At 45.8% G+C, this 14,946-nt stretch overlaps 1 protein-coding gene across 6 annotated transcripts in view; it reads left to right on the forward strand.

Annotated features, from left to right (window-relative positions):
• LOC148513531 (CMP-N-acetylneuraminate-beta-galactosamide-alpha-2,3-sialyltransferase 4-like) overlaps window positions 1-14,745 on the forward strand; it is an 89,019-nt gene extending 74,274 nt beyond the window's left edge. For 5 of the 6 annotated variants that reach the window (XM_088481878.1, XM_088481879.1, XM_088481880.1 and 2 more), the window contains 2 exons: window positions 2,198-2,341; window positions 12,532-14,745. In XM_088481878.1, the coding sequence (XP_088338004.1) occupies window positions 2,198-2,341; window positions 12,532-12,624 (237 nt within the window). In that variant the 3' untranslated portion in view covers window positions 12,625-14,745. The remainder of the gene's footprint in view (window positions 1-2,197; window positions 2,342-12,531) is intronic. The other variant, XM_088481883.1, reaches the window with a different exon arrangement.
• Window positions 14,746-14,946: the final 201 nt, after the last annotated feature.

A 14,946-nucleotide genomic window follows, 5' to 3' on the forward strand; every position in this document is an offset into this window, starting at 1 on the left:
CTTTACCCTGTGTTTGCTACATAAAAGGCCTCCAGTGTCTCCTCTGCAGAGAGCGTTATTATCATTCTGTGCACAAAGAGCATCAATATCACAGAGAATGATGGAACACTGTACATTATGTCAGAGGTTCCCAAACTCCACCATTATAGTCCAGGTTTTAAGGATATCCATGCTTGAGCACATGTGACTTAGGGCTCTATTTACTACAATCCGCATTGGTAATGCAGATTGTAGTGTGATATTACCGAGTGAATTCGCATTGCGAATTCAGGCAATATCACAGGGATTTACTACAAATCCCTTGCAGGCACAGAGCTTGCGATAAAGCTCTGTCCCTGCTAATCCCCTTTGGAGCCTTTTCACGGTATTTTGGCAAAAAATACAGTGATTAAGTGCCCGCGCATGCGCCGACCGTTCGCCTCAGCTACCCCCCTCCGGCGCTAATCCCCGCCCCCCGCGATAGCGGACCCCCCGCCACCACCCCTCCCCCCCGCGACCCCCCCCTCCCTTACTTACACTTACCTGCATGCTCCAGGCCTCCGGTGATGTTCTCCATTCCTCCGGTCAGGTGATCTCCCATACTGCAATGGGGCCCGATCACCTGATGACCGGGCAGCAGTGCACTGTGGGAGACCAGCTGACCGGAGGGGAGTCATCACCGGAGGCCCGATCACCGGTCCCTGGAGTCAGGAAAGTAATTTTTTTTTTTTATACTTTTTTTTTTTTACTTTTTTTTTACATTAATCAGTTTGCGGTCTGTTTAGACCACATAGCTGATTACAGGGACCGACTCCCGGCTCTGCTCTCCCTGTTAGAGCAGGACAGGAGGCTGGTAACCGGGGGAGACCCTGGATAACGTCACCTCCAGGTGGCGTTATTATCACAGGGCTTTCCCCGGTATTTTTTTCACATTTATTTTTAGTAACTATGGTCAGATCACATTTCCCATTACAGTTATGGGAAATGCGATCTGATTACTAAAAATAAGTGATACTGGGGGTTGGAGTAGAATTTTACGAATTCTACTCCAATTGCCCTGTAATAACTACAGGTGATACTAAAATAATGTGAAAACACCCTTTTTCACATTATTTTAGTAAAAATAATGTTGATAAATAGAGCCCATAATGAGTACCTCAGTCAATTTAATTTAACCATCTGGGTTCAAGCATGGATATCCTTAAAACCCTGGACTGTAATGGCAGAGTTTTTGGGAAGCTCTGCATTACGTCGTTACCCATTACCGGACTATAACGCCAGAGGGGCCTATTCATCTACGGAGGCCGTATGACCTCCGATGATTAAGTAATCATCTAGCTGCGAGGGATACTTAATTAACCAACTCGCGGAGGGGGAAACGTGACAGCAGAGCAATTCATCAGCTGCTCCAAAAATAAGCTATACTCCTGGTTGCAGCTACAGAAGTAGCGGTGTTACTTATCTCCGTCGTCCCAGCTACACATGCGTGACTCAAGGTCACGCATGTACACAGCCGCTCGGAAGGTAGTGAGGTGGCGGCGGAGGGATACGCTCGGATCCCTCTTCGCATCCCCGGAACTCCTTCCCATAGGAAGGAGCAGGGATCCGAGAACAAGCGCCGGCTGAAAATGGCACTTGTTCTCGGAAGCAAACTCCGAAAACATTCAGTTTTCGGAGTTTGCTGAATATCAGGTGGTCCTTTCCAGACCCCTGATGATGACTAGCAGGGGCTTGTCTATAATGAGTGCAGGGTGTGCGGTGCACACGGGCTCCCAGGTCCAGGGGGGGCCCGCACTGCACACCCTGCACCCATATTATTTAGAACTTACCTCTCCGAGGTCCCGCGCCAGGTGTCGGCAATGTACAAAAAGCCAGAAAAATGGCAGCTGCGGCCATTGTTCCGGCGGTTTGTACATGCGCAGTAGACTCCGGGCACACTCTAGTGCCCAGAGTCTACTAATGCTATGGTGGCCGGTCAGTCGACTGCCGGGAAGAGAGGAGGGGGCCCTGGACGGGGGAACGCACATGGGGCCCCTCCTCTCTAAAGACACCCCTGATGACTAGCGTTTCCCCATAGGCCCCAGAATATGTAATGTATCAGATGTGGGGAGCATCCTTTCAATTCTTCACTTCTAGAAAATGTCAGCATTTAACACAACCTATTGTTTGTGAGTTATTAGTATAATGTCCACTTATGTATTTATTACTATTATTGCAGGTCCCCACCACTGGCTTGATTGCAATCACCTTTGCTATTCACTTTTGTGACCAGGTTAACATTGCAGGGTTTGGATACCCAATGTGGAATTTGAGAACAGAGCCCATCCACTACTACAATAATAAAACCATGGAGAACATGTTTGTAAGTGTAAATCCAGTCTGTGTTTTGTTGCTTGTCTGTTCTTTATCTCATCCATGCTGTTAGTGCAAATCCAGTCTGTTTTGTTGCTTGTCTGTTCTTTATCTCATCCATGCTGTTAGTGCAAATCCAGTCTGTGTTTTGTTGCTTGTCTGTTCTTTATCTCATCCATGCTGTTAGTGCAAATCCAGTCTGTGTTTTGTTGCTTGTCTGTTCTTTCTCATCCATGCTGTTAGTGCAAATCCAGTCTGTTTTGTTGCTTGTCTGTTCTTTCTCATCCATGCTGTTAGTGTAAAACCAGTCTGTGTTTTGTTGCTTGTCTATTATTTATCTCATCCATGCTGTTAGTGCAAATCCAGTCTGTGTTTTGTTGCTTGTCTGTTCTTTATCTCATCCATGCTGTTAGTGCAAATCCAGTCTGTGTTTTGTTGCTTGTCTGTTCTTTATCTCATCCATGCTGTTAGTGCAAATCCAGTCTGTGTTTTGTTGCTTGTCTGTTCTTTATCTCATCCATGCTGTTAGTGCAAATCCAGTCTGTGTTTTGTTGCTTGTCTGTTATTTATCTCATCCATGCTGTTAGTGCAAATCCAGTCTGTGTTTTGTTGCTTGTCTGTTCTTTCTCATCCATGCTGTTAGTGCAAATCCAGTCTGTTTTGTTGCTTGTCTGTTCTTTCTCATCCATGCTGTTAGTGTAAAACCAGTCTGTGTTTTGTTGCTTGTCTGTTCTTTATCTCATCCATGCTGTTAGTGCAAATCCAGTCTGTGTTTTGTTGCTTGTCTGTTCTTTATCTCATCCATGCTGTTAGTGCAAATCCAGTCTGTTTTGTTGCTTGTCTATTCTTTATCTCATCCATGCTGTTAGTGCAAATTCAGTCTGTGTTTTGTTGCTTGTCTGTTCTTGATCTCATCCATGCTGTTAGTGCAAATCCAGTCTGTTTTGTTGCTTGTCTGTTCTTTATCTCATCCATGCTGTTAGTGCAAATCCAGTCTGTTTTGTTGCTTGTCTATTCTTTATCTCATCCATGCTGTTAGTGCAAATCCAGTCTGTGTTTTGTTGCTTGTCTGTTCTTTATCTCATCCATGCTGTTAGTGCAAATCCAGTCTGTGTTTTGTTGCTTGTCTGTTCTTTCTCATCCATGCTGTTAGTGCAAATCCAGTCTGTTTTGTTGCTTGTCTGTTCTTTCTCATCCATGCTGTTAGTGTAAAACCAGTCTGTGTTTTGTTGCTTGTCTATTATTTATCTCATCCATGCTGTTAGTGCAAATCCAGTCTGTGTTTTGTTGCTTGTCTGTTCTTTATCTCATCCATGCTGTTAGTGCAAATCCAGTCTGTGTTTTGTTGCTTGTCTGTTCTTTATCTCATCCATGCTGTTAGTGCAAATCCAGTCTGTGTTTTGTTGCTTGTCTGTTCTTTATCTCATCCATGCTGTTAGTGCAAATCCAGTCTGTTTTGTTGCTTGTCTGTTCTTTATCTCATCCATGCTGTTAGTGCAAATCCAGTCTGTGTTTTGTTGCTTGTCTGTTCTTTATCTCATCCATGCTGTTAGTGCAAATCCAGTCTGTGTTTTGTTGCTTGTCTGTTCTTTATCTCATCCATGCTGTTAGTGCAAATCCAGTCTGTGTTTTGTTGCTTGTCTGTTCTTTCTCATCCATGCTGTTAGTGCAAATCCAGTCTGTTTTGTTGCTTGTCTGTTCTTTCTCATCCATGCTGTTAGTGTAAAACCAGTCTGTGTTTTGTTGCTTGTCTATTATTTATCTCATCCATGCTGTTAGTGCAAATCCAGTCTGTGTTTTGTTGCTTGTCTGTTCTTTATCTCATTCATGCTGTTAGTGCAAATCCAGTCTGTGTTTTGTTGCTTGTCTGTTCTTTATCTCATCCATGCTGTTAGTGCAAATCCAGTCTCTGTTTTGTTGCTTGTCTGTTCTTTATCTCATCCATGCTGTTAGTGCAAATCCAGTCTGTGTTTTGTTGCTTGTCTGTTCTTTATCTCATCCATGCTGTTAGTGCAAATCCAGTCTGTTTTGTTGCTTGTCTATTCTTTATCTCATCCATGCTGTTAGTGCAAATTCAGTCTGTGTTTTGTTGCTTGTCTGTTCTTGATCTCATCCATGCTGTTTGTGCAAATTCAGTCTGTGTTTTGTTGCTTGTCTGTTCTTTCTCATCCATGCTGTTAGTGCAAATCCAGTCTGTGTTTTGTTGCTTGTCTGTTCTTTATCTCATCCATGCTGTTAGTGCAAATCCAGTCTGTTTTGTTGCTTGTCTATTATTTATGTCATCCATGCTGTTAGTGTAAATCCAGTCTGTGTTTTGTTGCTTGTCTGTAATTGATCTCATCCATGCTGTTAGTGCAAATCCAGTCTGTGTTTTGTTGCTTGCCTGTTCTTTATCTCATCCATGCTGTTAGTGCAAATCCAGTCTGTGTTTTGTTGCTTGTCTGTTCTATATCTCATCCATGCTATTAGTGCAAATCCAGTCTGTTTTGTTGCTTGTCTGTTATTGATCTCATCCATGCTGTTAACCAGAATCACTTCAAATTAGCATATAACAAATGTGCAATTTGACTGACTGATACCTATGAAACAAAGTGGAGTGCATGTCATCACTTCTCGGCAACAGGCTGCCACCTATAGAGGAAGAGGCTTCTGTAATAGGGCAGACACTGATTGGCAGTTTGGCAGACTTGCTTGGCAGAAAGTGGCAGAGTGGATTGGCTGAGTCGCAGGGGGAAAAAAAAGCAACATACTGTACATATTATATTTATAGTATATTAAGGGACCACACTGCTCCCTTCGTCAGATGCTCATGTTGTCCTATGATGAACACATGTATGTACTGCGCACCCACAACAAAAGTGCACCATTTACCTCGCTTCCCCCTGTACACCTGGAGAAACAGAACGGTGGCGGACTGCGCCAGTGTCTGCCGAATCCAGTATGGTTGTGCTCATGTTTATTTTAGACGTGGACACATGTGCAGATACGCTTATAGGAATCATGTCACTTGCTGGGCTTGAGGTGCGAATCTACGCAATGATGACAGCGCAATCCAGCCACTTGTGATTCGGCTGATTGTGTGAGCTCTTAATTCATTATCATTGCGGCGATTTTATATCAAGTTGCGTCTGTTTATTCACATTTACTAAATAGTAATCTCCATTGGGTTACTGTAGGAAAGACCATTCCCATTGGATTTATACTGGTAAACAACGAATGTGGGTGTGTTTGTATTCATTTACATTTTAAAAGGAAAATACCTTCTTTCACCTTCATTTATTATTTTATTTATTAACAGTTTCTTATATAGCGCAGCATATTCCATTGCGCTTTACAATTGGAAACATTGATAGAACAAAACAGGGTAATAACAGACAGACATAGAGGTAAGAGGGCCCTGCTTGCAAGCTTACAATCTATAGGGAAAATGTATTAATAACCAGGGCCTGATGAGTGGCGTATGGGGCGTTCGCCCAGGGGTCTCCACACCTTGAGGGCCCCCACACTGCTACAAATTTTGACCGGATCCCGGCCACTTGGGACTCTCCTTGGCCGGCTTCCAGCAGCATCACTCAGGTTCACAGCACACTCACTAGACATACCGTGGTTGCTGACTATGGAAGCCCCGCCCCCCCCACTGGCATGATGGCGCGATTCGTGGATGTATGGGTAGGGGGCGGGGCCTAATGCTGTGTAGTGCCCGCCCCCATCAGAAAGCTGATGCTGCAGCTGCAACAGGTACTGTGTATGTGCTTTTTAGTCCCTACCTTTCTCTCTTCCCCCTCCCTTTCTCTCATTCCCTCTCCCTCCCCCTCTCTCCCTCTCCCCCCTTCCTCTCTCTTCCCCCTCCCTTTCTCTCATTCCCTCTCCCTTCCCCTCTCTCCCTCTCCCCCTCCCTCCCTTTCTCTCATTCCCTCTCCCTCCCCCTCTCTCCCTCTCCCCCCTTCCTCTCTCTTCCCCCTCCCTTTCTCTCATTCCCTCTCCCTCTCCCCCTCCCTCTCTCTTCTCCCTTACTTTATCTGTCACTCTCCCTTCCTCACTCTCACACATCCCCCTCCCCCTATATATATAGATTTGTATATCTATGTCTGAGGCCTATTCATCATAACTTAAATTTCTCTGGCGGTAATTAGGTTTAGAACTCACATTGGGCTCTATTTATTAGCATTATTTTTACTAAAATAAAGTGAAAAAGGGCTGTTTTGTGTTTTTCACACTCATTTCACATTATTTTACTATCACCTAACGTTACTACAGGGCAATTGGAGTATAATTCGTAAAATTCTACTCCAAGCCCTAATTACCACTTATTTTTAGTAATCAGATCGCATTTTCCATGATTGTAATGGGAAATGTGATCCGACCAAAGTTACTAAAAATAAATTGTGAGAAAATATCGGGGAAAACCCTGTGATAATAACGCCACCTTTTTTGCGAAAATACCGTAACTAGTGTGCGGAGGGTATTCGCAGGGACAGAGCTTTATCGCAAGCTCTGTCCCTGCAAGGGATTTTTAGTAAATCCATGTGATATTGCCTGAATTCAGTCGGTAATATCACACTACAATCTGCATTACAAATGCAGATTGCAGTAAATAGAGCCCATGGAGTTCTACCTAATTACCGAAGGAATCCATCATTCCTCCTCTCCATAACTATCTATTCCGAAAAGCTGTCATTTTTGCGATGACATCTTTTCGGGAAATAGACAGTTTTCCCTGTCTACACTAACGTACCGCAGCTGTAATCCGTGCTGCGCATGCGCTGTTACATTCGTAAAACCAGCGCATGCGCAGCACTACCTACAGCTGCGGTAATTTTGTGTGTGTGTCCCCAACCCCTCCCTCCCCCCTCGGAAAACCTAACCCCCCCCCCCATCCCTGACTTACCTGCTTGCTGCAGCGCCTCCAGCTCCGGTGTCTGTTCTGACACTGTGTTCCCCCAGCAGAACACAGTACAATTTAGAAAAAAAAACAATGAAATAATTTTTTTTTCTAAACTTTATTGTGTTCTGCTGGGAGAACACAGTGTCCGAGCAGCCGCCGGAGCCAGAGAACGGACCAGAGCGCCGGAGGAAGACGACTGGGGACCTCACAAGCTGGAAGCAGGTAAGTGTTACCTGCTATTCGCCACCTCACAGTGGCGGATAGTAACTCCATCAAATTCCGAAAATACAGAATTTTCTGGAATTTGATGAATACCAGAATTTCCATATCCCCATACTAATGTATGGGGTGTGTGGAAATTAACTCAGGGGGACTTAACCAGGAGATATCAGTGATATCTTCTGTGTTAAGTCTTCATGAATACTAAAATAACAGTATTTAAGGTAAATGTCCTTAAAAACTTTATTTTAGTGTTGATGAATAGGCCCCTATATCTCTATCTATATATCTCTATCTATAAATATATCTATATAGCTCCCACTCAAAATCCTGCTTTTGCCCCTGGCAGTATAATAGATTATGGGGGAGATGTACTAAGCTCTAGAAAGTGATAAAGTGGAGAGTGATAAACCAGGCTATTTTTCAGGGGGAATGCTCCAGAACGCCGTTCCTGAAGGTCTTCTGAAAAATGACGTGATCAGGAACGGCATTCTGGAGCCTCCCATCTGTGCAACTTGGCGAGCAGTTACTATGGGAGCCAGACAATCTACATGCTCCCCCCCTGCACATTCTGCCGCCACAATCCCAGGCTGAGCCCTCCTCCCGCTTCAGACCCTGGCGACTTCCTCCATGTCACCAAGAGGCGGGGCCAGGGTCGGATTGGAACAGCGGGGTACTTGCGCTGGGCCGGACCCCCGCCGGCCTGGACCTCCTCTCTCATTAGTAGCCGTGGCACACTGTCACATAGCAACAGCACCGCGGCCACGCTTGGGGCACTTGGGGGGCGGAAGCTGAGCTGTGCTTCTGCGGCCGCATTTGATAAGGGCAGCAGTGGCGAGGGCCGGGGTCCCTTGTAGTTGTGCAGCGGCAGAAGCGCGGCTCTGTCTATGGCCGTAGCCGCACAGCCCTTACCTCCCTCACTGGTGGCTCCTCCTCACACTACAATGCAGCAGTAGCGGGCTGCGGCACTTGCTCTATTGCTCCTGCAGTGCCATGCACGCTGTGACTGTGGGTGGTCGGTGGGAGCTGGAAGGTGACCCTGTGGGCAGACTGGTATAGGGAGGCACACACTAAAATGGTAGTTATTTTATTATTTACAGTAGAAGCTGATATGAGGAAGAATAACACAGCTCCCAGCACTGATATGTGCTATTATTATATAGAGGAGAGGAACTGATTAATGATGTGAAATAACAGTACTAGTATTTTGGACCCAGTGGGTCACTAGATATCCCCCCCCCCCCCTTTTTCTTGCTTTACTTTTTGGCATAATGTGAACTGTGGGGACTATGGCATACTTACCTACTCTCCCAAAAATCTGGTTGCGCTCCCGACCACCCGGAAGATTAGGCAAGTCTCCCAGAACCAGCCGCTGCCAGCCCGCATCCCCTGTTGCAGGCCACTTAGTATGCAGTCCGGTGGATCAGATGACCGATTTGCGTTAAATCGCCTCATCGAAGCCCCGTCCCCGCTGTATTATAGGCTCTGCACAGCGGGGGGCGGGGCCGGGATGACGCTATTGAGCCACCACGCTCTGCCCACCTGCTGTGTACAGAGAGATGACCAGGCTGTCCCCTCCCGGAAGGGACAGCCTAAAGGAAGGCAAGTATGGACTATGGGCCCCCAGCCCTGGACCAACCATGGAGCCAGAGGACCCCCCCCTACACCTAAATCTGGGTACAGACTGGAGCGATGTTGGGCTGATTGTGCAGTTTCGTAATAAGATATCGCCTACATTGCTCATTGTGCACTGGTGATTGCGTGCTCCCACGTCGTTTCCAATGATCGCTGCACATGAAACCTAGAGATACCACTAGCGACCAGTGCATTGTTAATGATGACGTAACTGTGATTGTTCTGTCTTTCATTAAAGTTGTCCAGTGTGGACGCACAATCACTGTTCACGGGCATTCTTTCTGATGTTGGAACAGATGCTCCAGTGTGTACCCAGCCAGTGACCTCAGGTAGTATAGATTTTAGATTGTAAGTTTTTTATTCTAGTGTAGTACCCCCCTTCCTGCATGTAGGTCTGACGGGCAATATCCAGTAATCCTGCTGGCAGCTATATCTGGCACATGCAGCTCGGCCCCCACCAACGCACCTTCTCTCCCGGCATCGGCAAGTGTGTATGCCGGGTCCCACCGCACGATAGCTCGGCTGGGTACACATTGCTAAGTGTATACCCAGCTTATATGACTTTAGCTTTTACTACTAACCTTGTCAGACCCCATTTGTGCTCTGTCGTGGGGCGTAAGTATACGTTTGTAGGCCTGGCGCTCAGGGCCAGATCATCAATGGGGCGGGTGGAGCTGCAGCTCCAGCCCCCCCTTACAGCATTTTCACAAGACCTAAAAGACTGAAGCCTTCAGGTTCGGCAATTACATTGTAATTCAATATGGCAGGGCCTGGATCTCACTGCAGTTTCCTGTTCAGGTAATAAGGGAGGTACATAATCCTGTAAATTTAAAGGTAGGGAAGAAAAAAAAATTTACTTAATATTTGAAATGCTGGCTAGACTTTTTTATGAGCTAAATGTTTTCTACTGTAAGTGTAAAAAAATACAATAGTGACATCTGCTGGCTGTACCAGGAAACAGCACTGTGAGGGATTTTTCATTAGGACTTCTTAGCTTAGCCCAGTTCATCAAAGGTATTAGGGGTGGTATACAATCGGGAAACCGGCTGCCTTAATACCGGCAGCCGGCTTCCTGACTGTCTTATCCCTGCGAAGGTGAAATGCCGGGCGTCTATATCTAGACGCCTGTCATTTCCCCGACGCCGGGAGACAGGCGCCTCGCATCCCGATCGAAGGGATGCCAGGCGCCGCGGGGGGGAGGGTTTGGTTTAGGGCACCCGGGGGGGACTTAGGGTTAGGCACCCCCCCGGGAGGGTTAGGCTAGGGGGAGGGAGGGTTAGGGTTAGGCCCCCCCGGGGGGGATTTAGGTTTAGGCAGCGGGGAAGGGGGGTTAGGCACCCCTAAGGAGGGTTAGGAGGTTAAGTTAGTTTATACTTCCCTTAGGGACGATCGGGCTTTCCAGCGCTGTCGGACTTCCGCTGCCGGGCTCTGCTGATCTGTCGGGCTGCCGCTGCCGGGAATCAAACTGCCGGCCATGCGGCAGCCGGGATTCCATACCGATTCCTTAGGTGTCTATTCATTATGTTAATTAATTCGGACCCCGATAATTAACATTCTAACTCGACGCTGAATCCGGGGCAATTCAGCATTGCTCCAGCGCAGTGACAGCTGATCCTAAAATCCGGTGTTCCGCGAAAATCCTACAGGTCACGCATGCGCACAAGAGCCCCGATCTCTGGCGGAAGGAGCCGGACAAGGGCGGAGGGATCTGAAGGCATCGCTCTTCGCAACCCGGGCCAGTTGCGATACACAAGCTGGAGAAAATGCCATCTGAAGATGGCGACTGCTCCCACACTCAAGCTCCGAAAATATTGTATAAATTCTGTCCCCATACTAGTGTATGGGGACAGCGGGCCATTCCACCAGTGGAAGGTAAGTTGGAGATATCTTTGATACTAGTGTATGGGCACATACTGTAATATCTCCTGCTTTACCTTCTTGATGAATGGCCCGAAAACTGAATTTTTACAATTCCAAGTGAAAATGTTAATTTTCACCTGCTTTTGTAAAAATGAAGCGATGATGAATAGGCTACTTAGTGACGGGGACCTGTCTGCTTTCCCCGGCATGTACATGTAGGTGCAAACGTGGGGAACACCAGTCACAGAGATGAGATCATTGATCTATCCTCACGCAACAAGACCTTCGCAAGTGGCACTGAGGCCGTGGGTTCGTTACCCACTGTGGCCCTAACTGTGTGGAGTTTGTATATTCTCCCTGTGCTTGCATGGGTCTCCTCCGGGTACTCCAGTTTCCTCCCACACCTCAAAATTATACTGGTAGGGTAAATCGCTCCATTTCATAGTATTAAAAAAATAAATAAAATAATGGTCAAAGTTCACTTTGAAAATTGTTGAAAAAAAAAAAAATCTTGGTTTGGATTATTTTTAGACTTTATAAAGTTTTAAGTATTTATTGTAATTTTTTTTTGTAACTATACAAACTATACACATGAAGTGATGCCTTAACCATGAATCCCTTTGGCACTACTTTGGGCATCTTTGGATCAGCACTTTCAGATTTCTTCTGACACCATTTGTGCCATAAGATAAATGATCTCTGTATTACATTTATCCATGTTGCTTTCCCCACATGAGGAGATAAATTTACTAAGAATTGTGTTTGACTTCGCTGGTCATCGCCTTGCGCTTAGAAGCTCAAACTCACAGATAAACTAAGCAGTGTATTTGAGTGTCTATTTCAATTTGATAGTGGTACCTATTGTTTGTTTTTTATTTTTCATTCTAAAACCCTGTCGGATTTGCCCCTTTAGGATAGACTCAACGTGCGGCGGATTCAAAACACTGCATAGATCAGTATGACCTGTGCAGGCTTTGTTGTGTAAAGCAGTATCCAAATGGAAATTCGTTGGGATAACCCCCTCAAATGAATTACCAGCACCGGACATCTCAGCCTGGGCTAGTATAGGAAAATCGGGGGGAAACACTTCGTGGGGTTCCCCCTATTTTCCTATAATCAGCATCCGGCTGAACCAGGCGGGGGTGTAATGCCATAGCAGGGGGACACACAACCCCAAACTGGTCAGCCTACACCCACTCAGCCACAAGAGAAGATGCGTACCACCCTGGAATCCCTCATTGTAGCTCGAAGTATGCGGATGCTTGCTGTACGTTGTAGTGCCTCTTCCTTCGCCAGGTCCATCTCTCCAGGTATAAAAAATTATTATCTGTTGATTTCTTTTTATTAAATGATTTGGTCATTTTGTATGAGATCGGGGTACACTGTGTATTGTATATTATATATGGACCTTGTCTACATGTCATACTTTATTCTAATTGTTCTATGTGGACATTCTCTTTGTACTCTGTAAAATTGGATGGTTAATAAAAAAAAAAATCTTAATATGTTCAGTACAAAAAAGCTTTCAGCATAAAAACTTGTTTAGCGATAGACACAATCTCCCTAATGGATAACTTCTGCATATTGTTCCTCTTTCTCAGAGTTCTTCTCAACATAATATTCCTCTGGAACGCAGAGTGTTGAGAAAGCTTCTAGAACAAAATGTCATTCAAAGCCTCACCGCCATGATCTGAGAAGTCGGCCATCTGAGGCTAGAGAGGAAGCCGGCTGAATACTGCCCCCTGCTGCTGGCATCAGCTAACTTCATAATTAAAACTCAACATACTGTGAGGCGTTTTCCTCCAAATAACTACTGCTGACTGAGGATTCCATACAGTCAGCTCATTACTCCCTTTTCCTGAGGGCACTGCATGGAAAGACTGTACAGCGACCGTGGAGATATTCCACCATAGACAGAACCTAGTCATGCATCATCTGTTACACATAAAGCTCTCCATGCAAACGGGAACTTCTATTTTTGTACCTTTTAAGCCTTAAGTTATTTGTATTTTCTAACTGTTAACTATACACCCAATGCAGAAACTTTATATATAAGAGTATATTTATGTTTAAACTTTTTCAATGACAATTTGTTGTGAAAAGTAACGTCCAAATGACATAGGAGGAGACTGTTCACCTCCCACACAACACATAAGTGGTGCTGTACACTGGGCCTGATTCAGAGACGGACACTATGGCGATTACGAACGCAGGTCAAGCGATTGTTTGCCATTGCCCATGTGTTTAAACCGCACTGCGCAGCGTTCGCATTGCGATTATGGATGCACAGGTGAATCCATTGTAAAGGTTGGCAGCATTTGGGGTTGATATCGGAAGGTGGTTAGAAAAAAACGCAGGCGTGCCTGGCCGTTTAAACGCCGTTACATGGGCGTGCATAAATAAGCCCTTGCGGTCTCCTATGCAGCGTGAGTCCTCAGCGTGCCAGGAGAGCTGCCGAGTCTGCGGCTGGTCAGACCTGCCGCAAGGGCAAGATGGCCGCTCGATGTGCGTCCATGTTACCGATATTTACGCAGGTGAACAACGTCGTATGTATATGAGAAGGCAGCGGTGGGTGTCCTTATGCCCAGGGAAGCTTTGGAACTATTAGCATATTTTCATTTCAGAATATGTTTTTAATATCATTGCATGCAAGAAACATTATTAGAAAGGAACATAATATATTCTACAGGAATGCAATTCTTTCACACAAGGTTATCCATAAACCCTGAGTGATTAGCACTCCAATTACACAAAAGCAAGAATTAGGGGAAGCACAGTTCATTTAAACTCTTCAACTTTTGAGAACCGCATGAAACATATTAAACATGAGAAATTGCATGAGTTATACAGTATGTCTACAGGCAGTGCTGCTTTTATGGGCAGACGAGTCCTGCAATCATACGGAGTGCTCTAATCCCAGCCTCTCCTGGAGGGGGAAGCCGGCCCCTGCCTGATGCGGCTAGGCGGATCCCTCCAGACAGCGCTGTCCGGGAATCCCTCATCAGGGAATTGGTATGAAATACCGTCGGCCGCATGGCCCCTTCCCCGCTGCCTAAACCTAAGTCCCCCGGGGGGGTGCCTAACCCTAAGTCCCCCCCGGGAGCCCTAAACCTAACTCTCCCCCCCCCACGGCTGTCCGCTCGCGGCGCCCGGCATCACTACGATCGTGTTGCCAGGTGCCAGTCTCCCGGCGTCGGGGAAATGTGGGCGTCTATATATAGACGCCCGGCATTTCACCCATGCCGGGATAAGCCAGTCAGGAAGCCGGCTGCCGGTATTTAGGCAGTCGGCTTCCCGATTGCCTCGACCTCATCAGGGAGTAGCCCCAGTGACATCACTATCAGTGCGCCCCAGCCCTCTCTGCTCATCTTATTCACATCACTAAAGCCACAAAACTACATTGCTAGTGTACACTGACCACTGGGACTTAAAGTATTTTTTACATCTCTGTGCGACTATGTCGCAAATCTGTGCAAGAAAGGTTCCCTATAAGAGTGGCCGCAGCTATTCCACCCGCTACATTACTTTATACTTAATCTGCGACTTTGTACATATGATGTACCAAATCCTTTGCGACAAAAGTCACGATGTAGCGTCTCTGCCAATGAGGCCAAAGGAAAAGAAAAAAACAAAACAAAACACAATGTATTTATTTAAATAAGTTAATTAAATTTTTTATATACATATATTTATATATATATGTATATATATATATGTATGTATAGATATATATATATATATAGAAATAACGCCGGCACTCCACAGTGTAGTCAGTACCTGCCTGGGTGCCCTCTAATGGTGTGTGAACCAAGTATATAGGGAAAAACAGCGGCACTCTCAGGACTTGAAATATAAATAAGACTCACGACTCCCAGAGATCAGCGTCCAACGTTTCAGTCGGTGTGACTTTTATCAAGAACTTGTTCTTGATAAAAGTCACACCGACTGAAACGTTGGACGCTGATCTCTGGGAGTCGTGAGTCTTATTTATATTTCAAGTCCTGAGAGTGCCGCTG

Source organism: Taudactylus pleione, unplaced genomic scaffold (genome assembly GCF_031769625.1).
Source record: "Taudactylus pleione unplaced genomic scaffold, aTauple2 ptg000278l, whole genome shotgun sequence".
NCBI classification, from domain to species: domain Eukaryota; kingdom Metazoa; phylum Chordata; class Amphibia; order Anura; family Myobatrachidae; genus Taudactylus; species Taudactylus pleione.